The following is a 26,893-nucleotide window of genomic DNA, read 5'->3' on the forward strand; positions in this document are numbered from 1 at the left end:
TCCTTGGGGTAAACTGAGGCGATCACTTTGGGTGGGTGCCTGGAATGTCCTATCCCTAAAAGAAACGGAGCTGTCTATCCTATCCTGAAGAGAAACCGAAGAGGGTCTGATCACCTGTCTCTGTTATCATCTGGGCTCAAGCGTTTCAACAACGGTATTGCAGCACTCTCTGACATTCGGAGACCGGATCGTGGCGAGATCATGGCGGGTGGTTACACCTACTAGTAGTCTGGTTGTTTGAATGGTTACCATGCCCAAGGAGTTGCTGTTGCTGTGTCCAATAAGCTGTTTCCAATGGTAATTGAGGTAACACTGGTCAACGAGCATATTATGAGACTAAGGATTCGTCACTGTGTGGGTGTCGTTTCTCTGGTTTCTGTGTATGCTCTGACTGGCGCGTGGTCTCACCATGAAGGACACATTCTATGCCACCTTTGAGTTGGTTAATCAGTGCCCCAGGCGAGATACTCATCTAGTCATGGGTGAATTGAAAGCATCAACTGGAACTGATAGGGATGGATGCAAGATTGTTGCAAGATCCTGCTAACAACTTTGCAATAAGTCATGGACTTAGGGTGGCTATTTCATGGTTTCAGTACCCACAAGCTCATCACTGCTCTTAGTATTCCAACGCTGGCAGTGTAGCAAATGAGAATGAACACATGCTCGTTGATGGTTGCTGGAGGATAATCCAGAACTGCAGGGTCCACCGGATTGCTCAATACCGAACAAAGGCTTGTGGTAGCAACTCTGAAGTTTCAGCTTAAATCTGGGAGAATGGTACCATCCCAGCCGAGGCTGGATGTTGGCAATCTCAAGGATGAGAGGGCAGCTGTGGAGTTTGCAAACAGGCTGAGTGGGAATTTGGGGGATCTGAGTGCTTTGAGAAATCCTGAAGAGTTGTGGAGTGCCTTCAAGACCACCATCCTTGATGTTGTTGGTGGATGTCTTGGAACTCACCATAGGGCGAAGAAGAATGTTGCCTCTCAAGGGAGACTGGATACCATTGCCCAGAGTCAGAGGGCCAGGCTTAATGGCAGAGCTGAGCTGTTCAGGGAGTTCAGGAGTAAAACTCAACGTGCGCTGAGGGTGGACAAGGAGGCCTATGTGCAAGGAATCTGTGAGTGGGTTGAGCATCACCTGTGGTCAAGTGATCCTCATCCTGCTTACAGGGGAATTTGCGCATTGCATTCCTCCAAGCCCGTACCTCGGTGTACTGCAGTTAGACCGGAGTGTGGAGCGCTCTTGACAGAGGAGCCTGAAGTGAAGGCCCGCTGCACCGGTTACTTTGAGCGGCTGTTACAGGCTGGCTCACCGGCCATTGACTTGGATGTCAGGAGGGTTACTATCCCTATTGTTGACCCTCCAATCAACTGTGATTCACCTTCGTTTGTGGAAACACAGACTGTGGTGAACTGGTTGAAATGAGGTAAAGCGCGTGGGATCTGTGGCATCCATGCTGAACTTCTAAAGGCTGGTGGAAATGCTGTACTCATGTCATTGCATGCAGTTCTGTGCTCTGCCTGGAACATAGGCATCTTCCAAATTGACTGGAAGAGGGGCCATTTTGTCCCTCTCCGGAAAGGGAAGGTTGATTGCCAGGACTGCAACAATTATCGAGGGGTGATGCTGCTCTCAGTGCCAGGCAAGGTCTTTACTCAGATCATTTTAATATGGTAAGTGACTGTTGCTTGAACACCAGCATCCAGAGCATAGATTTCACACCTTTTTCACAAGAGGTCAACTTTTGACAGTTTCTTTGCCCTTCGGTTCCTCACCGAATGCAGGCAAGAGTTTCAGCAGGGGCTGCTTGCAGCCCATGTTGATCTCTGCAAAGCGCTTGATTCAGTGAATTTGGATACCCTCTGGAGGATTCTTAGTCAAGCGCTTGATTCAGTGAATCGGGATACCCTCTGGAGGATTCTTAATCTTCCTGGGGTGCCCCCAAAACTGCTCAATCTGATTTCTGAACTACACTCTGTCACTGAGGGTGCTGTGAGATGTGGTGATACCATCTCCGACATATTTCCAGTTGTTACTGGAGTTCGTCAGGGGTGTGTACTGGCCCCCACACTTTTCAGGCTTGTATGGACTGCATTCTGGGGAGGATGTTGAAGAGATCAAGCTGTGGTACATCATTTGGGAATGTCAAGATCTCTGACCTTGATTTCGCAGATGATGCAGTCATCTTTGCGGAGACTCTAGACATGCTTTTGGGGGCCCTCAAGGTGGTGAATGAGGAGTCGGAGCCACTGGGGTTACGGGTTTCCTCGGTCAAAACTAAGATCCAGGCTTTCAATGACATCTTGGATGCTGCTGTCTTTGCCGTTCTGTTTGTGGTGAGGATGTTGAGGTTATGGAGAGATTCACTTACCTTGGCAGTGATATTCGTGTCTCTGCTGGCTGTGAGCCAGAGGTTAATAGACATCTGGGTCGGGCCAAGGGAGTCATGGAGTCACTGGACCATGGGGTGTGTTGCTGTCTGTACCTGTGCAGGAGGACGAAAGTCCGAGTCTTCAGGTCCTTGGTGCATCCAGCCTTGCTCTACGATGTGAGACTTGGACTCTGACCAGGGATCTGAGACAGAGACTTCCTTTGGAACCATGTCTCTTTAGATAATCCTTGGCTATCACTGGTCAGACTTTGTGTCCAATGAGCGGTTGCTGAGAGAGACTTAAATGAGATTTGTTACCTGCATAGTCCGTGAGCGTCAGCTACGGCTGTATGGAAATGTGGCTCATTTTCCTGATGCTGATCCTGCTTACTGGATTCTCTCAGAGAGGAAGCCTTGTGAGTGGAGGAAGCCATTGGGCCGACTACCTGCTCTGTGGATGCAGCAGGTTGATCAGCATCGTATTGAGCTGGGATGGGCTGGGCATCTGCTTCGGGGATGGCCAGACGGAGGCCCTTGGAGTTCCGACGGAAAGTGGATGTTGCGATGTACTGCTCCAGTGCATGCTCCCATACCTGACCTGACCTGAACCAACTCAACCACCAAGTTTTTTTCATAGTCTGTCCACAACATTTTGAAATATAATACGAGATATCGTTTTTGGCCCCATCTCTCAATGATGAAAAAAAAATAAAAGAAGGACACTTGGTAGAGCGCATACCTCTGTCACATAATGCCTGATCCACAAGAACATATTAGGCGCAATATAATTTTTGAAATATCATGCTATACAGTACGATATCGTTTTTGGCCCGATCTCTCAATGGTGAAGAATCACTTTAAAAATGTTATACATCTCGTATCCAGATCCGGTTTTGGTTCTTCACCAAAATCAAATCAATTTTCCTTGCCACACACCTAACCTGTCCAAGTTTCATCCGAATCCGTACACAACTTTTTGAGATATCGTGCTATATATATTGATTTCGGCTCATCTCTCAATGGTGAAGGATCACTTAAAAATTATCAGATCCGGATCCGGATTGGGGTTTTCACCGATATATAATCAATTCTTCCTTGTCACACACCCAATATGTCCACCAAGTTTCGTCCAAATCCCTCCACAACTTTTTGAGATATCCTGCTCACAGATAAACAGACAAGCGTAAAAACATAATCTCCACCCACCGAACAAGCAAATGTAGTTAAAACGTGCCAACAGTCACATGCGGAACATCATTTCCATTTATGATATGACAAATTGTATATAAGACTATCAGGAGTGGGGGGGGGGGCAACAAATATAAAACATATCAACAGAATAGTGAAAAATGAGTGCAATATGGTTTCAAAAGATCAGGGGAAATCGAGAAATTCTCAACTGTAAATATACACTGAGTATGATCATGCATGATGTAAATAAAGTTAAAACGTTGCACGATTTTTGGATTTGCGACCAATAAGGAAACAGCATCAATGATCTCTCCGACTCTGGAAAATCCTCTTTATCTCTTTGCTGATGACTTCACCCTCTGCCGTACCATCTGTCATCCCTCAGACCGGCAAGCAGCAGCTTCTTCGCTCACTGCAGATCTGGATAAAATCACAAACTGGTCCAACACGTGGAACATGTCTTTCAATCCAGACAAATCTCACACTCTCACTATGTCTCTCCGAAAGGACCATTTAGAAACACCCCCCATCCACTTTCTCAACAATCCTCTGGAAGAAGTCCTTTCTTTCAAGCTTCTGGGTCTCACTATCTGCCATGACCTTTCCTGGGAAAGCCACATTTCAAACCTGGCCTCCAAAGCCAGTCACCGACTGGGAATCCTCCGTCGTGCAAAGTCCTTCCTCGGCCCACCTAAGTTCCTGACCACTTACAAAGCTTTCGTCCACAGCTTGATGGAGTACTGCTCCCCCCTCTGGGCTGGTGCTCCTGCCTCCCACCTTTCTCGGCTTCACGCTGTGGAAACCAAGGCATTTCGGACCATTGGCATCTCCCGCAATGAGGCCGAGTCTTTGGGCCTCTCACTCTCTCACCGCAGGCTGGTCGGTGGTCTTTCTGTCTTCTACCGTCTCCTCTCCAGCCTTGCTTCCCCACTCTCTCTGCGATTTGTCCCCACCACGTTTTCGCAGGGCGCTCAAGGTCCGCCAACAACCCCCTTCTGGTAAAACTACCAAAATCACGAATCACTGCTCACCTTCACTCTTTCATTCCTCTTTTTTCCCGCCTTTGGAATAAACTCCCTCACTCTATTTAATCGCATTCTTCCCTCCAGACCTTCAAAACAGCTGTTCACCACCACCTCTTATCGTCCCCCATCCAAATCCTCAATCTTTTCTACCCCCATTCCTCTCCCTTCCACAGATCTAATGTCTCTGTTCCCCACTGTTTTATCCTTCCCACTCCCTCCCCTCTTGTCTCATGCCCCCCTTGCTGTGCATTATGTGTTAGCTCTCATACGAGCCTCGAAAAGGTATACAAAACAACAACAAAAAAAGCAAACAGCGTGATGCGGGAGACCCCTTCAAATGATCTGCACCAGATGAAGTCGTTCAAATGAGGTCGTTCCAAAAATAGTTGAATTCTATCAGATATTTCCCAGTACATCACACTATCCTCTAATATGTTGATGGAAAATTCAGCTGGATTTGAGTTTGAGCCTGCAGAATACTTATCCTGCTGGCAGACCGTAAAATCGATTGTACCTTCATTGAAACCATAGCCAATGCACGTCAAACAAATTTTGTGCGAACCTGAAATCGAAAAGCGTTTTGATGTTGCATTGTAAAAATGTGACCAAAATCTCAGCGACGAAATAAGGAGCTTTTAAAAATGGTATCGAGACATTCTTTGTGTTTTGTCAAACTACCCGTAAATTATTCCCGAATGGTTCAAGACGATGTTGACACTGATTTTGTTTTAGTTATTAAAGCATTAAGTTTGCTGTCACCTTTTTCATTTCCTCCCATTCTTACCACAAGAATTAAACTAGGAGAGTTTACAAGGAAGTTTGCCAAAACTAGTATTTTCCCAAGAACAGAGGAAGTGTTTGATCAATTTTATTTTTTTTTTCCAAACTTTCACTATTTCCTATTGGACAAACAAAAGGTAGTTGAGCTACCAGACGTTAAAACTATCCTTAAAATATGGAAAATAAGTTTTATTTATTTGATGGCATATGTGGTAATGCAACTTGAGCTTAATGTTTCCTGCCATTCCCCCCCCCCCCATGTTTTGTTAACTGTGACAGCAAAGAATTTCTGTTTGCAAAATCCCGGTGCTTGTGGAGCGGGGCAATGTGTCCCTCTTCCCAGAGGGCACACCTGTCGATGCCGGTCGGGCTACAACTTGAACGAGCAGAAAACCCAATGCGTCGGTGAGTCGAGATTTTCCTTCTCTCGAGACAATGACATACCACCTGTGACTCAATAAAGGGGCTCTAGTGTTTTTATTTTTCAATCTTTTTTTTTTTCCTGCGTAGAAATTTAAGTGTTGAAGTTATTTGTGATACATCCGACGATATTTTAATTATTATCTCCTTTCGAAATAATTTTAAATTAATATCATCATCTACCACGAAGAGTGAAAATAAAGTTTAACAAATTTATGTTGACCCAGGATGGTCATGGTGTTTTTTCTTGTCTAAAAATAGATCTTTTAGACATACCAGTGAGTAATGGGTGCCACTGCTTTATAGGCATCATTTTGTTCACCACCCATAGGAGTCTTCATTCAGCCACAATGTGGACTGATACCACTTGTAGGACAGACCAGGCATAACAGGCATATTATCCCCTCCTTGAAGGTCACAAGGGAGCAAATTCAGTTTTTGTATTGATGGCCCATGTCTTTGTGATATGCTAATTCTTGTGAGACAAGCTCAACTGGTCCAGAAGGTCAAGTTTCAAATATTTGCTTCATCATGTGTTGATGGTGCTTGCGTTGCTCCTCATCATCAATGTTATGCCAATTCATAAAAATGGTGTCAATATGAATGCTCTCAACTACTTACCTGTCAGCCTTCTCACTGTCATGAGCAAAGACATGGAGTAGATCATGTAGCAGACCTCAAAACTCATTTCTTCCCCAACGTTTTTGATCTCTGATCATAACTTTGGCTTCCACTGAGATCATTCCACCCTGGACATGCTCTATCTTCTATATTAACTACGGATGGATGTCCTTGATCGCAAAGAATATGTCGGGGCCATCTCACTGAACATCTCCCATGCACTTTATTCTGTCTGACCTTGCCTTACTTTCCAAACTGGCAATTCATGGCACCCAATGTCCCCTCTTGGAATGTTGTTGTTCGTCTTTCGGCTGCTCCCTTTAGGGGTCGCCACAGCAGATGATCCGTTATGATCCGCATGCTGATTTGGCATAGGTTTTACGCCAGATGCCCTTCCTGACGCAACCCTGGTCGCCTCTTACGACAGGGTTAAGGATTGGGTTTTTGCCATGATTCCGGGCTGCCCTACACCCTCTCATTGCGCGGCCCAGCGCAGAGCTCCCGTCCTCAAGCGATCCTCCAACTCAAGCCTCCGAGTAGCCGGATTACAGGCGCACGCCACTACGCCTGGTCCAATGTCCCCTCTTGGAATGCCTTTTAGATTTCCTGCACCCTCACACATATGGCATTCTCTCCCACACTTTATCTCAAGAGGCCAGCATCCCTCGAGTTAGCATTCTAGGACTAATACAGTTTGTGGTCTTCATCAATGACCTCTCATTGTCACTGGAAAATCCAATGTATCACTTTCCAGATGACTCTCCTCTCTGCAGGATAGTTCCTCACCTCTCCACCAAGCAGGCTGTAGCAGCATCTGCTGATCATTTGCCCCCTGTTGTTCTGCTCTTCCATAAGCTTCAATACCTGCATAAGACTTTATCTTTCAAACTGTTATCTTAAACTGGGTTTGAATCCACAACCACTGGGTATTTAATCAATCAACACTGGGCTACCAAAAGTAAACAGATGTTAAGATAATTACTTATTTACTTTCTGGTTGTGTGTAGATATGGACGAGTGCCTTCAGAACCAGCAGTCTTGCTCTCATGGTCAATGCCACAACACACTTGGCACCTTCTACTGCACATGCAACGAAGGCTTTGTGCCATCAAGCAACAGCACTGCGTGCACAGGTATGAGGATTTCATAGATTTTGGTCCAAAAATTATTGTGTTCAACATTGACGGACGTATTTTTTCAAAACAAGAGATGGAATTGCTGTCCCTTGGAAATCATGTTCATCATGTTATTGTAATTGACATCATGTTTTCCAGGTATGCATAGTTTTAAGATCATGATCCTGTGCCCAGATTGCAGGGCAGGGTTAGGTCTGGTGTTTCATTTAATTAATTGCGTACCTGTATTTGAGGAATTGATCTACATTATAAAGGCTATAACCATATGTTTCTGCTGCAACAGAAAAGTATATTAAATTGAAAAGTTACTCAAAATGTTTTCATTTGATTGAGAGATATAGCAAAAAAAAAAAAAAAAAAAACTCGCTTGCCACTTAGTTTTTATTTCTTACAACACCAGTTATGGACCTAGGCTGAAGGAGAATGAGAGAGAAGGGGTTAACATAATATGTACACATTTAAAATTATGAAACTCATTTATATTATATGAGCAAATACAACCTGTTGCTTCGCTGACGGGAATATGGAGGGTGGGGGAGTGAGGAGGGATGTTGGAGCTTGGAGGGGGTGAGAAAGGAGGGAGCTAGGAAGTGGGGAATAGTGATGGAGGGGGTGGGGGTGGGAGAGCGACGCCTCACAAAATGTCGCGATACACACCGGGAGGGTTGTGGGAGTGAGGAGGATTGGAGAGAGAGGAGTGGGAGAAGGGGGAATGGGGAGGGGGTTTCGGAGGAGGTAAGCACGAGGGGATGGGGTTCTTGACTTGTGTTTGATAGGGGGGCTTGAGTGGGAAAGGGGGAAGGGGTTCTCGACTTGCATTTGGTAGTGGTAGTTGTGGAAAAGGGGTGGGGGGTAGTGCATGATTGAACAAAATGGGGTATGTTAAAACAGCACGTTAATACACCAAGCGCAGACCTCTCGGAAATGTCCATAGGGGGTGCAGAGGAGAGGTGGTTTGAGAGGAGGTAAGCATAAGGGAAGACAGTGTGAGGAGAGGGGAAGGGAAGGTGAGAAAATGCGCCCAAACAACAAAGTATCATTCTTGCACTCTCTTGGACTTCCCTTAGTATGCATGCAAAGTTTTAGGCCGCTAGGTTTCATGGTTTTGGAGATATGGAGGAGGTACACACACTGACTGACTGATTGACACACTTACACTCATTACCTCCACCACCAAAGGTGGAAATAGGTTATGTTTCACCCATGTCTGTCTGTTGGCTGCTCTTAGAGCACCCTTATTCTGGACATTTCCATATGTCTGTCTGTCTGCAAAACTTTGCTCAAGCCTCGGGGCTAAACCACTCAACTGATTCCAATGAAATTTGGTAGTTAGGACCAATATTTTTGGGAATCGTGTGCCTTCGAATATGGGACCCCCGGGCCCTAGCAACGGCCCTTTAAAGTGGTCAAAAAATTCGAAAAAAAAAATCGAAGCTTACATTTCTGTGCGCAATCTATCTAGCTCCCTTCATGCCAATTTGCAGCCATAACAAAAAATATTTGTAGGAGGAGATGGGTTTTGGGCGAGTCCATGTCGAACATTTTAGAAACAGTTAATTGCGAATATCTCCAAGAGAAAGAGTCTGATTTTGATGAAACTTGGGTGAAATGTGTACAATGTGGCTGGCATGTACACAAGAATGAATGGTTGCTATGCACACCTCCGTTGCTTAGCAACAGCTAAAATACTTTATCGTACATCGTACACTTATTGTGGACTGTACAAAAAAATCAATACCTCCGAAACTGGACCTCCGAGGGACCTGGTTTTTTTTTGTGCCCAATGAGAATGTCTTACATCATCATATAAAAAAAACGAGAACGGGCACTCATAGAGCGCATACCTTCGCCGCCACTACTTTTTTTGTTCTTGGTATGAGTGTGGGGAACTGGTTTCATATGAATGGTCTTATGACACAAACCACATATCTATAATGTCATGACCCCCCCCCGACTTTCGGGGGCTACGGACTAAACAACAATCAACTCACGTCATTTTGGCGAGTCTTCACTCGCAAGCTCGATGAATACAACGTTTCAACAAGAGAAGGTAATCTCGTTTGATGCTGGTCTCATGCAAATCGAATAAGAATTGACTGAGTTATGCCGAAAACCGCATATTTTTCAAGGGCGTGACCCCCCCCCCGACATTTTACCCCAACCGATGACGTGTTATGACGTCATTGTGTCACAAGATTGGGCATTAAATTCTGAACATTTTGGTGCTGGGTTCATGTAAAGCGGACAAGAATTGACCATGTTATGACAAAAACCGCATATTTTTCAAGGTCGTGACCCCCCTGACCTTTGACCCCGAACCGGTAATAAGAGTATGGGCGTCATTGTGTCATATTGCATATCACAAGATGAGGCGTTGAATTCTGAACATTTTGGCATTAGTTGCATGCAAATTGAATAAAAATTGACCGTGTTATCGTAAAAAGACGATTTTGACCTTTTCGTGACCTTGACCTTGACCTTTGACCTGAACGATCCCAAAATCTAATCAAATGCTTCCTGGCTAATAACGAATCATCCCACCAAATTTCATGCAATTCGGTTTAATACTTTTTGAGTTCTACGAATCACAAGATTACAAATAAATAAATAAATAAATAAATAAATAAATAAGTACACGCCGACCAAAACATAACCTTTCGCAGAATGCAAAGGTAATAAAATCTTTAGTGAATAGATAAATGGAATTACCAGGGCTGCCATTTGTTAGAGTCTCTTTGGAAACGTGCCTGAAATTTCACAAGGCGGGTTTCTGGGTGCAAACGAAGAGGGCTGCGATAATCATATTTATTGTGCTAAATTGATTGATAGCATGTACATGAATATCGGCGAGTCGTGTCGGCCAGCTTTCCATCTAGAGCGAGCAGCCATGTCGCCTACTGGCTTGTTTGTCTGTTTGTTACTTGCAAAAACAATGGTTTTTCAAGTATATTGGTTCGTCGATTTTGTTGTTCTGTCAATCTGTCTGTCTGTTTGTCTATTTATCTCCCACAGGTCACAATTTTAAGCCGATCTTCATGAAACTTCACCACACCATTGACATATTGGGCCAAAAATGACATAAACATGATATTTACCTCCGCCACCAAAAGTGAAGGAGCTGATGTTTTCACCCCTGTCTGTTTGTTTGTTTGTTTGTTTGTTTGTCTTTGTGCAGGATATCTCAAAAAGTTGCAGACGGATTCAGATGAAATTTGCTGGACCCATTGGTTGTATGACAATGAAGAATTGATTCACTTTTGGTGAAGATCCGAATCCGGATCTGATAATTTTTTTGAATGATTCTTCACCCTTGAGAAATCGTGCTAAACCGATCTATAGCACGATATCTCAAAAAAGTTGTAGACAAATTTGGACAAGACTTTGTGGACAGGTTGGGTGCGAGACATGGACGAATTGTTTCGATTTTGGTGAAGATCCGAAGCCGGATCTGGAAACGAGAATTATTTATTTTTTAAAGTGATTCTTCACCATTGAGAGATTGGGCCAAAAACGATGTCGTACTGTAGAGCATGATATTTCAAAAACATATTGGGCCCAATATGTTCTCCTGGATCAGGCATTACGTGGCGGAGGTATGCGCTCTGAGTGCCCTTCCAGTTTTTAATATGAGTAGATGTGGCACGAATAAATATTTTCTCACTTATTAAATGCATTTATATGTTGAGAAGTGAACAAACATTGGCCTGTGTTGGATTGAGAGTCTCGTTTGGAGGGCTTTATAAACGTTTGTCATTAAAACTATGTCCCATATGTTGTTTTTTAACCTTTTCCCAAATATGTTGTATGTAGCATACCACTTGTAAGGATAATGATTTCAAAAAAATGAACGTCTCCTAACAATGCAGTAGGAATGTAAAACAATCAAGTTGTATTTCGTAAAGTGTGAACACGAATCAGTTTTATTTGTAACAGTACAAACAAAAGTAAAAACATTTGCAAGTACATTGTAGATAAATCTCTGCAGTCAAATGACCTTCAACGTTTTACAACTTCGTAGTGCATCAGGCTTCCAGGGGTCCAGCTTATGGGTTTGGGTGGTGGCACTGGTATTTTAAGAACTGACAGAGACTCAAAGCACAAAGCCAATTCAGAGCTCCCTGCTCGGACAGCATTTGAAAAGCAGTTTTCATTAAATATATGTCCTTCAGAGATTGAACCCAGACAAATTACACAATCGTGAGACTTCTACTGAGTAATTTTTTTTCCACACTTAAAACCATCAGAAAAATAGTCTGGATAAAAAACATCACCACCATCGACTCGATGTACCAGACTCTATGGAGCGCCGGTGCTGCTGAAGCAGGTCCTGTGCTTCGGGTTAGGGTTATACTGGCTGATTTGCCATAGTTGTCTTCCAAGCAGTCAGTTCGGGCACTATTTTGTAATTTGTTCAGGGTGCTGACAATAACTCGCCAGCCATTCACAAAAGACACCATGGGATCTTTAACATGCAGCAACAAATGCCGACAGACAGGCCACCCAGTTTAACATTTATCCGAGGGACAGCTCACTCAATTATGCACCACATTCCCTGCGAAACACCAGGTTGGCAGTTTATAGCTGGGCCGAGATTCAAACACAGGCGAAGCATCTTAGAGGAGAGTGGACATACCTCGAGGCTATCCTACCAGTCCAAGAAATACCGAAGAAAAGAATGGAAAATCGTATTTAATCTGGTTAAACTTTTGGCTGGCTTTGAAATGTGTACGAATAATATTCCACATCGTATGTTGGGTTTGAAACCCACATATAATTTAAAGTCATTATACTTTAAATTTCGGCTTAGCAAATGCAGTCTATAGAAGGTGGGCAATGCAGCAAGATATGGGGAAATCATCGTTGTTGATTTTGACATAAATTGCAGCAGTGGACAAACGTTATGCCAAAGTAGTTTTGCACCATTCCTTGTCATGAATATCACAGACTTGACAACTGTGCATAGTGACTGGTGCTCTATCTTCCAGAATGACGATTCAGTGATGATCATTGAAGCTGATCACTTCCTTACATTATGCAAATGTGTTCAGTCGAGTTCTGTAAATGACATCACAAACTGGTGGCATGCTTTGTCAATTAGAACAGGAAGTCGAGTGTCTCACAAATGTGTGCTGTGAAGATTGAAATTGGATGAGACAAGAAATATAAAGAATGCAGAGCTTCTCCCTATGATCAAGAAAGAATGTGTGATTTGACTAACATGTTTAAAAACAAATTCAAATTCACCTCTTGCATATGGTTAATTAAAATTAACATATTGCAAATAAATAACGCATAAGTTCCTGCTTTTGAATCAATTTTCATCATTATTAGCTCAATAATTGGTTTGAGCACTTCACTCTGCTATCATTGAAGCATATTGCTTAATATCTATCCACGTTTTGACATTAATCGTATATTTCCATATTTGACGTGCATTAAAAAATGGGGAATTTTTTAAATTAAAATGGGGAAAAATAAAATCAAAAATAACAGATTGAGGCTCATGATAGGGGGAAATGACTAGTGGTAAATAAGCAGCGAACTGACAGTAGGGCCGCAGTTGGACACACCAAGCTCGGGAATTAACGAATAGGGAGAGAGGAGAGAGAAGATGTGTAAATACAGTAACCTGCAAGGGAGATGGTTATTCCATGTCTCTTTCCCTCTCATAATCACTGAGAGTAAACGATACCAAAAATGTGTTACATGAAATATTATTGTCCTTGTAGAGAAATCCGTGAACTTTCGTCGATATTATATGAAAATACAGTATTCTTTTGTCTGTCTGTCTGTCTGTCTGTCTGTCTGTATGCTTATAGACTTGAAAACTGCTTGGTCAATCTCCACCAAATTTTGCATAAGTGCTGGGAGTACCGAGGGTCAGGTCATGAGCACAAAATAATCCCACCACCCCGGTCCCCCTCCATTCCGTGAGTGAAACAAGAAAGATAAAAAGTGTTTACTATACAAGTTGACGACGTGCAATTTTTGCTCAAGCATGTGACTCGGTGCACATTGTTTACTGGCCCTTGGCGGAGGAAAGGGGGTATTACTAGCAATGAACACAAAATGAATTTGCCCCATCAACGCACCCAACCCCCACCTCTCGCAACTCCCCGCCTCTCGAGTTGGAGTGAGCGGGTGTTTCTAGTTTGTTTGAAATAGTTGCTTGATTGGGAAAGGATGGAGAATGTACAGTCTTGAACATGTTGGAACTTTCTTCAATATTATTCATTCACCACTGCCATTACGTTCTTATTTGCAATGTCCCTGTGATGATAGCCTTGTTTTTCCATGGTATTCTTTTTAGATGTAGACGAGTGTCTTCAGGACATACGTCTCTGCACACATGGTCGCTGCCGCAACACCCCTGGAAGCTTCCTGTGCTCATGCAATACAGGCTTTGTGGCTTCCATGAGTGGCACGAGATGCACAGGTATGAATGGAACATTTATCGTTTGAGTTAATCCATGTGATTGCGGTCAGAGACAGCATTATCTAAAGTCATTGTGCAGGAGGAGGCCATTCGGCCTATCAAAGCTTGTGCTATATTTACCAACCTCTGGTTGTTTGTCCATGCTCCATCTATTTTAAATGCTAAGTGTCAGGTGAGGAAGCAGCATGTACCCTTTTTAAAGTCATTGGGATTACGTCCACAGGGTTTGAACCGCTGACCTCCCAGACTCAGAAAAGACACTCCAACCGTTCTTCCTTGTCCTCTCCACATCTTCCCTATTTATTCCTCTGTTTGTATTTTATGTGATGAGCTTATTGATTGCTCATCATAAATATGTTATACTCTATGTGCTTTTCCTTTACACAAGCATTATTTTCCTTGTTAATCATGCAGATGTTGATGAATGTGAAAACGCACCCTGCTCAGAGAATGGCCTGTGTACTAATCTGCCTGGTTCTTATGAGTGCAAGTGCAACAAAGGATACGCACCGAGCACTCATACTGGACACAAAACCTGCGTTGGTGAGTTATTTTTTGTGGTCGTTTCTATTGTTTTAACATTTATCTAAGGCTCAGAGTGGAGCTTGTATACATGTGCACCACAAATATATTTGTAGATCCACTACATGATGTGCATTTCATTCATATCTCATCTATCGAGGTCAAATCTTCCACCACAATGATCAGCAACTTCGTGACAGATGGTCCTTGCGGACTGTATACTGTCCACCGGAAAAGCTAAACAGATCTTTAGTTCAGTTTCCAACATACAGAAACTCCAACGGAATCTGTCGCCAACAGCTGTTTCACACATCTAAAGGATGATGGCCGAGCGATAACCCAAAGCGAACCACTACGTTTTAAACCTCCTAATGAGGGCTTTTCACGTCATTTTTATAATGGTTGCAGTGTGACTCACATCTTGGTTACCGTTTCCAATTCAAACTACACACCAGGCCATCTAGTGGGGCAGATAAGAGCAATTTTTGGGAGGAATCGTGCAAATGATGATACAAGCATCAAATTTGGCACATTTGTTCTCCAGGGGATTCTAATCAAATCTGCCCGATTGGCAATTTGAAAATCCAAATTTTGAAAAATTTGAAAAAAAAAAACTTCAAAAAAGTCAAGATCACGAATCAATGTTGGATGCTAGCTGAGATTGGTGAATGTTTCAGAAACATCATCAAAGACGTTCCAAGTCTGCCATGCAGTTTTCTTTCCTTTACCGCGGAAGGCAGACACAACGTCACATCCAGTGAACGCATGGAAGTATGGGATCCCTCTAGCTTTCTCAGGCCCGATTGCAGAAACTACCTCATGGACTGGAATCCATCGCGCCTTGGCTCCTTGGCCAAAGGCAATCCACATGTTCTCAAGACCTAGTTCCTGTAAGGATGGCAGTACAGATATTGCTATGACTAGTACGTCCGTGTCATTAGCCTTAATGATAATGGTCTTGCTACCATCCGTCGTTGCATCCCTGGCGTGTACAAATATTCGAGTGTCAACTTCTTCATGACAACATGGAGACACAGCATCCAGTAACTTCCTTGTGTTGCTAATGGCATCTTCTCCTTTTGTGACAATGACTGTGCTTGTCGTCTGTGCTTCACACATCTTTTCCGCAAGGAAGTGAAACAGCTCAGTCTTGTTGCTGTCATCTTGAAGAAAGCTTCCCCAGTTATTTGGGGTCTTACTGGTTCCTGTCACTCTTCTTCTGATTCCTTGCCACCTTTTCGACCTTGCCTCGGACTTCAGACTTGACTTCTTGTTCACATCAAACACGACGTCTACCCTCTCGTACCTGGCACCATAGGATTCCACCTTTGGGATGATGGCTTCTTTAGCATAGTCATCAAATATCTTTGAAGTGCGTGGAGGTAGGGCATTGATAAGTGCTGAGCCATAAATGATGACTGCATCTCCCCTTGGTTCTCTGTCTGGGATGTTCATTTAGTTTCAAGAATTTCAGCCAGCTGTGACTTCAATTTTTTTTTGAAGTTTTTTTTTTTTTCTACAAATTTTTCAAAATTTGGATTTTCAATTGGCCAATTGGGCAGATTTGATCAGAAAGCCCTGCAGAACAGAAATGCCAAATTTGATGCTTGTATCATAATTTGCACGATTTTTCTACTATCTACTACACTAATCATGCTTGTGGGGAAAACAGGATTTATAAAAGAATGAGAGAGAAGAATAGGAAGTGAACACTGACTAATTATATTTTTCGATGCATATCCCCCCCCACCCCCACACTCGACTCCTCCCCCATGCCCGAGTGAATTTGATGCCTTACGTGATATATCTCAAAGTTCAGTCACTCTCACACACGAAAGACAGGAATAGATCATGAGACAGAAAGAAACTTTCTCCCCACATGATGCTTGCATTGGATGGTGATGGGGTGGTGGCAGTGGTCTCGGCAGGAGGGAGATGGCAGGCATGGTCACGGCCGGTCTTGTGGTTTAGGCCAACACAAGTGTTCCATTATTGCCTGCCTCAGACCATCATCCTCAAAGTTTGCTGTCCACCACTCTCTTGCACACAGCCGTCTCCATCCTGTTCATACTCTTCTCTGACTGACTCGCTGGGCTCTGTGGAACTCAACCCAACTGTACTGTTCACTCCAACACCCTGTCCCTCGGCCTTTTATCACCTCATGACTGTGCATAGCCATGTGACCATTGGCTCACTGCTCAGCTTCTCACAGCTTCTAGCAGCTTCTGTATTTCTGAGCACATCCATGAGACTGCCATTCCCAGTGTAGTTCTCACCTTTACACATGGTCACAATGCCTTGCTTTTGCCTTCCTTGGGGAGAGGGTGGGGTGGGGGAGGGGGGAGGAGGTGGGATTTGCTGATTTACGGAACTGCAAATGGTGTATAAAAGCAAACACATAGACAGATTACAAAGGGAAGGATTAATAGTGGAGGAATGGTGGGAGAGATTTCAATAAATTACGGAAGGGAGGGGCAACGTTTGGTTTACTTAACACACTTCAACACATGTCCATGTCTATAATTTTACACAGAAACCACATACTTACATTGGATTCATGACAAGACATCATTAATGACTCATTTAATGACATAACTATTGTATCTTACTCTTGTTTTCCATTATGGACATTTCACAACAATGTGTGATACTCTATGTGCTTTTCCTTAACACAAACGTTATTTTCTTTGTTAATCATTGCAGATGTTGATGAATGTGAAAATGCACCCTGCTCAGAGAATGGCCTGTGCAATAATCTGCCTGGTTCTTATGAGTGCAAGTGCAACAAAGGATACACACCAAGCACTCATAATGGACAAAAAACCTGCGTTGGTGAGTTATTTTATTTGTGGTCATTTCTATTGTTTTTACATTGATCTCTGGCTCATAGTGGAGAGTGTATATAAATATGTGTGCAGTAAAATGTATTAGTAAATCCACTATAGGAGATGCACTTCATTCATATCTCATCTGTCTCATGATTCTTCGAGTTTGTTTCTAAAGTTTCTACAAAATGATGAAAAGGCAAACGAACTACAGTATTTATAACAATCTCAAGAAAAAGGAAATACATGTGCAATTTTATAAAAGTTTGGGCAAAAGTAAAAAAACAACAGCTGTTTCTATATATATATATATATATATATATATATATATATATATATATATATATATATATATATATATATATATATATATATATATATATATATATATATAGTTACGGTTGTGTGGGTAGATGGAGGAATTTAATAGGAAAGTTAGGATTGAGTAGAGTTGTTTGGTCCGTGGACGTATCGGAGCCATCTCGATGTAATTTAGTAGGGAAACTGTTAGCTTAAATGTTACGTATCACCACATGGGGGGGGGGGGGTGGTGCGGTGTTAATCAGATCGGGATTAGGTAGGGCCAAGTTCCCCATTATGTAATTGCCTCCCTGTGACTTTTCCCTATGTTTTTGTATTACAAACCAGCAAAGATGGAATTGCACTTTTATAACAATAACTGAAACAAAAGCTCGCCAAACGTGCCGAGTGGTCGGAGGCCCAGCCTTCCTGGGTTTGGTGCGAACAAGCCACACCCCAGGAGAAAACGGTTGTTCAGTGACATCAGAGCGTGATAGGAGGAAGGTATGAGTGCAGAGTGAGGGGCGGACGTGGTCAAGAGAGAACGTAGCTCGGAGATGGCCTGTAAGAACAGGGCTTTATGACTGGCTTTCCTTCGACGCATGAAGAAGACAGCATGATTCTCGTATTCATGCTGAGGTGATTGGGCTCGCATGGTGAAGCAAGACGCTAGCCTTTGACTTTTGTCTGGTCGTATGACACGGGCCTCGAAGCCTCGTGTATGTCACCGAAGGGGACGGTGCCATTCTAAGCTGCACAGGGGTCTTTGAGCCTTGGCATTGAATACCACTCATGAATTGCCTGCCAAACGTTCCCACTGCGAGAGAGTGGCTCGGTGCTATTTTGCGCACGTCTACATGTGCAGGACGAAACGCCTCGATTCAAAGTTCCAGAAACATCATCTCTGGCCAAGCTAAGTGCCAGAATAAAGGAAGGATTTTCTTTTATTTAGTTTCCCCTTGTCTGTATTTAAGTCTGTGTGTAGAGGCACTTCGACTTTAGGATTTATTTACTTCATGTTATTATTATTACATTCTGAAGTATTGTCCCTTGTAAATATTTCAATTGTCATTAAGTTCCCGTGCTTATTTTAAGTTGATGTGTCCGTGTATTTGTCATAGGCTTCGAGTATGAACCCCCATGTGCTGTGCATCCATCGGTGCCTCTGTCGCACCTTCATTGCGCCCTGCCCCTTCCATGTGCATTGTATTCTCCGAGGATCAATGTGTCCACCTCCTAATAAGGAACCGCTCGGCTATCTAGGCTGGCGGTGTTCACCACCCGTCACCACAAATTGGGTCGGGGGGGATTAACCGAGATCACCAGCACAGCGACAAAAAAATATATATATATATTTGTGTGACTCACTTTCGTTGAGGAAGACCAAGAAGAAGGCTTGTTTGGCTGAAAGCTTGTCATCATAAAGATCATCCAGAAGCTAAATTCATGACTCATTTGATTTCTTGCCATTATATTTTCAAGTATGTGGCCGTACGTGCAAAAAAAAAAAAACTTTCAAACCGCATGCCAGAAACAACAACCGCACAGGCCGTTCCTTCGCTCATAAGAAAAAAAAAACTTTCAAACAACCACACAGGCCGTTCATTCGCTCTCGTAAATGCCGACTGGATTGGGGCATTGGGTTTATCTATAAATGCGCATAAGAAATCGAGAAATTATTAGAATACATTAAGTCATCACTATCCGGAAGTCCGTACGTTGTAACCCGTAATGGGGAACGTGCTATAACTTGGCCATAACTTGGAAACCACTTGTCCGATTAATTTCAAACCTTGAAAAGGCAAACAAACAGAGATTGCTGGAATTATAGATAGAAGAGAGATACTGTGGGTGCAAAACGCCAAGCAACGTGTCCTGTCATTGGTAACTGAGGATCTCTTCCCCAATGGCCACGCCTACGCAGCAACGTGTCCTGTCATTGGTAACTAAATGGCGCCCTTTCCCCATCGGCCACGCCTATGCAGCAACGTGTACTGTCATTGGTTTGGTAAATAAATGGCCATAACTTGGGAACCACTTGTCCGATTAATATCAAACCTTGAAAAGGCACATGCTCAGGTCCCCAGCAATATACCTGGCAAGTTTCAATTAGATTGGACCAGTGGTTGTTGAGAAACAGCGGTCAAGGACAGACAGACACACACAGATTGCTGGAATTATAGATATTTATACAAATGAGGACCTCTCTATGAGGATTCCCCATCAGATACCGTTTACCTGGTGAGCTGACTTGACAAAGTGAGGTCTGTGTCCTCAGTAACTACCCGTCTATCTATTTAATACAGTGGAGTGAGAACCGTGGGTACACACTGGCTAAGGAGAGCAAATCACGTGGGGTAAAACTTCCTGTCAAAGAATAATGTGGACTGTGCTAGACCAATGGAGGACAGGACACTACAAGCAGGTTGAGATGAACAATTAACGGGTTTATTTACAAAGAGAAGAGCGAGGAAAAGCATGTGGCTCAGCAAAGACGGGTTTATTTACAAGTATCCGTACGGCAGGGGAAAGTGTGGCAAAAGACATACAGTGGGGGGTAGTAGAAAAAGACAAAGAGCAGAGTTAAGCCAAACTTATCTAACATGTACTGACTTCCTTATGCTGACATTAGAAGGCCCATCAGATCACACCATGAAAATATTAGAAAGGAAGAAAGGTGAGAGCAGTTTGAGGGATTATCGGCCTCTGGTCTTACCCAGCACAGACTGATGAACCCACGCTGTCCTTCGTTTTGGGAGGGGTAACAGGGACTAATAATACTGGTCCTTATTGTCCCTTAGGGCAGTACATTACATACGCACCTCACATTTTCCAATTTAAAGCATACAATCACCTGCATTGCACCAACTTAGCTTATCTGAGACATGAAACCCCCAAATCTGCTATTTGCTGATGTAAACTTGGCAGCTCCGCACGGCTGCACCAGATACAGTAACTAAAAGTCACACAAGTACGCATCGAGGGTGCGATTTCCCGATAAGGTGATCACGTGCTTCACGGTAAACGGTTGTCAGTCGGAGAACCCTGGGTCACATGGTCAAGTTATTGGCATTCATGGTCGATTAATGTCCCGCCGAAACACAAAGTTATTTATGTACGACGGCCTGCGATTCCCGGTGAGTCTGGAGAGGAACCAGGGACAGACCCTCCCTTGCAGTTCCCCCATGGCATGACAATATATAACATATTGTTACGGTGCCGGGGGTCGGCCGCCAACTGACCGCTCTGACAGAGCCGCAAGTCGAGTCGGCCCGACCGATCACCCGGAATATAGATCGCCGCCCGGATAAGACTGAGCAATGGGTCCTTGTACAAGAACCGAAATACGCCAATGGGCAGATCACGTGGGGTAGGGTCAATTGCCAATCTTCAATGTACCTAAATACCCACGTGATCCAACTACCGGGGTATTCCACCCTCGAAGGAACTCGTACGGAACAAACCGCTGAGGCGAGCCTGTCCCGTGCGCGATTCCGAGCGGCTTAATCGCCGAGAACCGTCGGTCCAAATGTCCCCCTTTTACGGCAAACCAACGGCTTTCTAACTCCCAACACACGAAATGCTCAGTCAATGAAAGAATCGACGCAACGAACTGAAAACATTTAACAATTGGGGTATTTATTAATAATGGGAACGAGGGAATCACGTAAGAGCAGAACAATACCGACTATACGAAATGCAATGCAAAGATTTACAGCACACAAAGCACTTAACAATTTCCTACTTATTAGACGTGCCCACGGCCACACGTTCGCACACACCCAAGAAATAGTGGCTGAGGCCTTTAATAACGAGCTCCAGCTCGGAGGACAGGTGAGCAGAAACCTAGAACCTATCTTGAACCTCTCCACCTTGTGTGGTCTTCAAATTGTTCGGACCCGGGCTCCAGCGAGAGCGAGCTGGATCCAATCGCCATGAGCCGCGATCCTTCCCGAGCTCCCGCGAATCCTCCCGCGCTTCTCAACACGTGCTGTTGAGACGAGGCGCCGATCATTCCCGTCGATGCGTCGCTTCCCCGAGGAACCACCTCCAAGAAGAGGTCGATGAGTCCCACCAAGCCGGGAACCAAACGGAGAACAAAGAGCTCCACGAACCAAGAAGAAGAATAAGCCACCATTCGCAGCTTGAGCCGAGCAACCGGCTCAACTTTTTTCCAAACAAAGCAGCTCTCCAAAAAGCCTTCCGAGCCAAGCAGGACCCGAAGCTCTGCTGAACGAACAATGCCAAAGCAAAAGCCTCCAAAAGCCTCAACCCGAACCCAAGCCAAACAGGACCCGACGGCCTGCTGAACGACCACTCCCCCACTTTGAGCACGAACAAAGAAAGGATCTCCTCTTTATCCTTCTCCACCCCTCCCCCGCGCCCGGCATGACTCGTGCCCTCGTGATCCATCCCCCGCTCGACCAGGGGTGGGAGGGAGTTGTTGACGTCATGAATCGCGGGACGGAAGGGCTCTTTTTTCCTCTTCGCAGAATAGGGGGGAGGGATGTCTCCATTGTTCGCTCCCCAACTATTGAATCGATCCGCAGCGCATCTAATCAATTTCTAAACATTTAAACAATGGAAGGTGAGCTATCTCGGGAACAAGAACTTATCGACATAGCTGACGAAAGGAACCTGTATGTTGTGTGCAATCGAATTCCAAATTCGTAACACTACCGCCTCCCCTTTTTACAGACTCGTCCCGAGTCGTCAAATTTTCGTCTGACCAGCATGTGTAAGTTTTCCCCGAGTACGTTCTACCTTCGGATCCCTGAATGCGACATTTCTTTATACGTGTCCCAAAAATATATAACCTAATGCGCTGCGTAACTAACTAAACAAACTCTCACAGATTCATTTGGACAACTTAACTAAAATTGCCGGCGCTAAAACAAACATGCAGGTGAGGTTCCACGTATTTACAATATTCATTTGACATCCATTACTGAACCATGGCCCAGGACTTGTGATCTGTGAAAGGGGAAAGGAAAAAGTCATTTCAAAGTTCATTGATGCAGGGGAATGGATGGAGATGGTCACAAAAACAAAAAGGAACATGATGGATGCACGGGCTGCCTGCAGGGCAGACCGTGCAAAACTGGATGGTTCTGGTGCACATGGTGATGGATGGACACGGGCAAATGCAAACAAGGGCTAGCAGGCATGGGGTCATGGCAGAGGCAGGCAAACTAGGCATGGTATGGCAAGCCAATGCAGAACAGGCGGCTGCAGCACAACAGGCCGGCAGGTGAAGCTGGCTGGCCTCTGGTGTGGTTCCATCAGGTCCGGAGGGAGTGCGGTGGTGCCGTCCGCTCTGAAGGCGTGCTCGGACCGAGCCTACTGTCTCCCCCCACTCTATCGCCTTGCCTGTCTCTGTCCATACCCACTCCCTTAATTTGCCACAAAACACAACAAAATTTTGCCCCTCTTTATTTTTATTTCCCTTTTATAATCGGCTCCCTAACCCCCTTTATCTTCATTGTCTGGCGAGCCTATCATGTCCACCGAGACTACTCCCAACCCCTACGTTCCCTCTCTGGAGGGGAATAGGGAGAGACTAGCGTCCTGTCTCGAGGCCCAATGAAGCCTCAGAATGGCCTCCTCAGAGTTCAGCAATCTACCTAGGTGAGTCCATCGGCCTACAATGAGCGGAGGGATAGATGGTGCGAAGGGGTACATCTCCTAACTACCCTAACATTCATTTACCTGAAACTACCCCGGGGCTTTCCAAAAACGCCTGACACCTTTAAACTATCGGTTCTAAAAACCATGATTCCCGTCGCCTGTGTTGGTGTCCATTATAAATTTGGGCCTTGCCCTCAAATTTTCATTCGTGCCCTCGCACAATTTCCTGGCTGGGCAGCGTGGCTCAACTGGCAGGAACTCCCCCTCTTCCGAACTCTAACCATGGCACCCCCAGGCCCAAAGGCTGCCTCCGAGCCGAACTGATCCTGACAACGCGGGGGGTTGCCCTCTCTGGCATTGCCCCCCTCCGATGCCCACGTGGCATGTTAATGCCCCGGGTCCCTTTCCGAGGGTCGCCTGTGCCCACTGCACTGCCCCCGTGGCATTCTGGCGCTATGGGTCCCGTTTCCGACGGGTCGCCTGTGCCCACTACACTATCCCGGCCCCTGTTGGGCCCTTGGCCTACTCTGGCCGACTAGTCCGTGCCCGGGGTGCCCACAAAGCAAAACTCACCTTTCCACAGCCACGCTCCCAGCCGGTCCATGAACTCTTGCACCCCTCCAAACGGGTTTCGTGCCTTCTCTCGACACCAACAACAAAACGACCTCCTTTTAATAAATTTGAATAACCCACTAGCTAACATTAAACTGACCCCGGGGTCACTTGGGTGGGAATCACTCCTCCCCCCCCCCCCAATCAGTCATCGCACCATGCATACCACATTCGCTCCACTCACACACTTGGGCCCGCTGTCCCACACTCATTCCTCACACACTTCCCATTTCACAACTCACACCAACACTCTAAACTGCCATCCTTCTAACTAAATCCCCTGACTAACTCGTGCTCCCTCATCATCCCTTACAACTCATGCACGTTCCATTTACTCTACGTAGCTAAGCTACGTCTCCACTACACATTTCCAGTCTGTCCATGTCTCCAAAAATTCCCATTTCCGAAATCTAAACTTAAATCCCTCAAACTAATTCATTCCACGGGCTCCATGAGGCCTTGTCACTGCCCCATGAAGCCGGTCTTACTATCGCTAACCCATCCCCCTAACCAGTAGTTTCTGTGCCCCCTCACAGGGGGGGGTCTTTCACCCCCTGCATGGGGCTCGTGTCCACTCGAAGTGGCGAGGCTTGCTTTTTTTTCCCCTGCGCACACCAGCGCGGCAATTCACAACCTGCCCGTGACGTCATGGCAGCTGTTCGCGCCTCGCGCTCCTCGTCCCCTTGGACGGTAACATCTGGCAGGGATTCCCTTCTGCCGGATTCCAACCTTGCAGCCACGACGTCACTGCACATCTCAAACCAAGCTTCGTGCTTCGAGGGGTTCCCCACGCGAGCACATGTGCTCTGCCTGTCCGTAACCCGTGCCGCGGAATCTCTGATGACGTCATTCGCACCCCGAACCTGCGCGATCTCTCGCACAAGCCGGGGTATGCTCAGCGCATCGGGGAAACCGCTTCGCATGCTCTGCGAACAGAACTTGCGACGCAGGCCACATGGAGCTTTACAAACACACTCGCCCGGAGAACCCGTCCAAATCAAATTCACAATCCAGCCCCCCTTTTGTCCGTCCGCGGGATCGACTACATGCACTGTGTGCATTTCCGGACCGGATTTCACTTGCGCAAGCGCGAACATGGTGGCCTTATGCGAAGCACGGCACGGACCCCGTGCGCGCTGCTGTGCCAATCCGGCACGGTCCTCAAAGCCACTACGGCCGCTACACGGCCTTTATCCCTCGTCAGGTACCGTCTTTGTCGCACTCTCACACGCACATTCTCACGTGCCCTGACGCTCACACACTCCACCATGGCACTCGGACACGCGGTTGTGCCCTCTCGCATACCAACCGCCATTTCTCTTTCATACCGCGACCTCACACACGCGGTTTCTTTCACACACGGCGCTTCTCCCTTAAACACCTTTTCACTCACGCATCGTGCTTCTTCCATACACGGAGTTTCACTCACACACGGGGGAATGCTTACACACGCCATAACACTTACACACGGGGTTTCACTCACACAATGCGTGCTTTCCAGCACGCATTTCGCCACACTCGTAACCAAACACACCGGGACGACCACGCTGGGGATTTGCGCTCCCTCAAGCGCTCCCGGGGTCTCCATACCCCCCCAAGCTCCACGTGCACCCTGTCACAGCACTCGCCCCCTCTACCTCGCAAGGCTCGACCGGACTCACTTCGTCGCGATCCGCCTCAAGGGGGCACAGTCCCTCCCCTCATTCCTGAAGGAGGCCATCCTGCTGCTTGCATCGGGTCACGACACACTCCCCCAGCTCAACCCATTGTCCCTCACTATCCCTACCTGTCGGTGCTCGTCAATTACATAGTTTCTCCTCTACTTGTTTTATCTCAGTCACCTCGTTTATTATTTCCGTTTCTTCCTGGCTCCATTTTCCTTCCCATTTGAGTCGTTCTTCCTCTCTGAGCCCCTTTAGTTGTTCATTATCTTTTCGGAGCTTTTCCATCTCTGTGGACTCCATCTTTGCTCTCTCCTCGAGTTGATTAATTTCAAATTCATGTCGTTTTTGTTTTCTACCCCACTGTCTCTCGTGTTCTTCATTCTCCAATCTCATCGTTTATTTCAATTGGCCGATCTCCTTTTCCCGTTTCATTCGTCGTTCTTTCACGATCTTCGCGTACTTCAACCTTGCTTTCTTTTTTAGTTGTTCTTGTCTTTCCTTTTGTGTCCTTTCCCACCATCTCTCATGTTCTTCCTTCTCCAATCTCGTTGTTTCTTTCAAGACTCTTTCTTGCATCTCATTCTTTAATCTTGCTTCTGCTTCTCACTGTTCGATCTGCACAGTGTGGTTCCATAACATTTCATTCTCCGCTCTCTTTCTTTCCTCTCTTAACATCCTCAGTTCGTTTTGCAGTTCCCTCTCTCTGCTTTGGTGTTTCCGTAATTCAGAAGCTTTTTTTCTAATTCCTCTTTCACCTCCGCACCTCTTTTGCATGCTTCCTCCTCACTTCGTCCATTTCCCTCCTTTATTTATTTAGGTATTCCAGGCGATCCTCTTTCATTTTTATCATCAGTTCGAGGCTTTTTATGTCCTGATTGCCTATTCTTACTTCTCGCTTCAGTTGTTCCAACTCAAAATTGTGTTTCCGTTTTTCCTCTTCCATCTTTTTTTTTCCATTCTTCCTCCAATTGTGCCCGAAGCCCGCCAATGTTCATCTGCCTCGCCTGCCATGACCACGTGGTTTGAATCATTGGGTGGGAGCCCCCGCCTTGTATTATGCCGTTCGTTGCGCTATTAATAGCAGCCTGCTCACGCCTCATGCTGCGCTGAGGTACGGCCGCACCGCCATTTTGCGGCTCCGAGTTTGTTTGCCGGTAAAGTTCCTGCACAGGCCGCTCCCACTGACGACAATCCGTGGTGCGATTATAATAAAAGGAACCGTCCCGGGCCATGGATTCTATTAACTCTACATCCACCTCACTACCCACCTGGCTCAACTCGCCTTGGCTGAACATTTTGCGTGCTGGGAATAAAATTTATAACGCTCGTAATTTGGGGACACGGGGGGGGGGGGGGTTG

At 45.4% G+C, this 26,893-nt stretch overlaps 1 protein-coding gene across 4 annotated transcripts in view; it reads left to right on the forward strand.

The window, feature by feature from the left end:
* Positions 1-26,893, forward strand: part of LOC147032174 (latent-transforming growth factor beta-binding protein 1-like) — a 293,202-nt gene that overhangs the window by 130,694 nt on the left and 135,615 nt on the right. For 3 of the 4 annotated variants that reach the window (XM_085869539.1, XM_085869540.1, XM_085869538.1), the window contains exons 13-17: positions 5,650-5,775; positions 7,419-7,544; positions 13,858-13,983; positions 14,398-14,526; positions 17,209-17,337. In XM_085869539.1, the coding sequence (XP_085725665.1) occupies positions 5,650-5,775; positions 7,419-7,544; positions 13,858-13,983; positions 14,398-14,526; positions 17,209-17,337 (636 nt within the window). The remainder of the gene's footprint in view (positions 1-5,649; positions 5,776-7,418; positions 7,545-13,857; positions 13,984-14,397; positions 14,527-17,208; positions 17,338-26,893) is intronic. The other variant, XM_085869541.1, reaches the window with a different exon arrangement.

The sequence above is a fragment of the Eptatretus burgeri genome, chromosome 2, assembly GCF_056783735.1.
Source record: "Eptatretus burgeri isolate ZD-2024b chromosome 2, Ebu_testis_v1, whole genome shotgun sequence".
Lineage (NCBI taxonomy): Eukaryota > Metazoa > Chordata > Myxini > Myxiniformes > Myxinidae > Eptatretus > Eptatretus burgeri.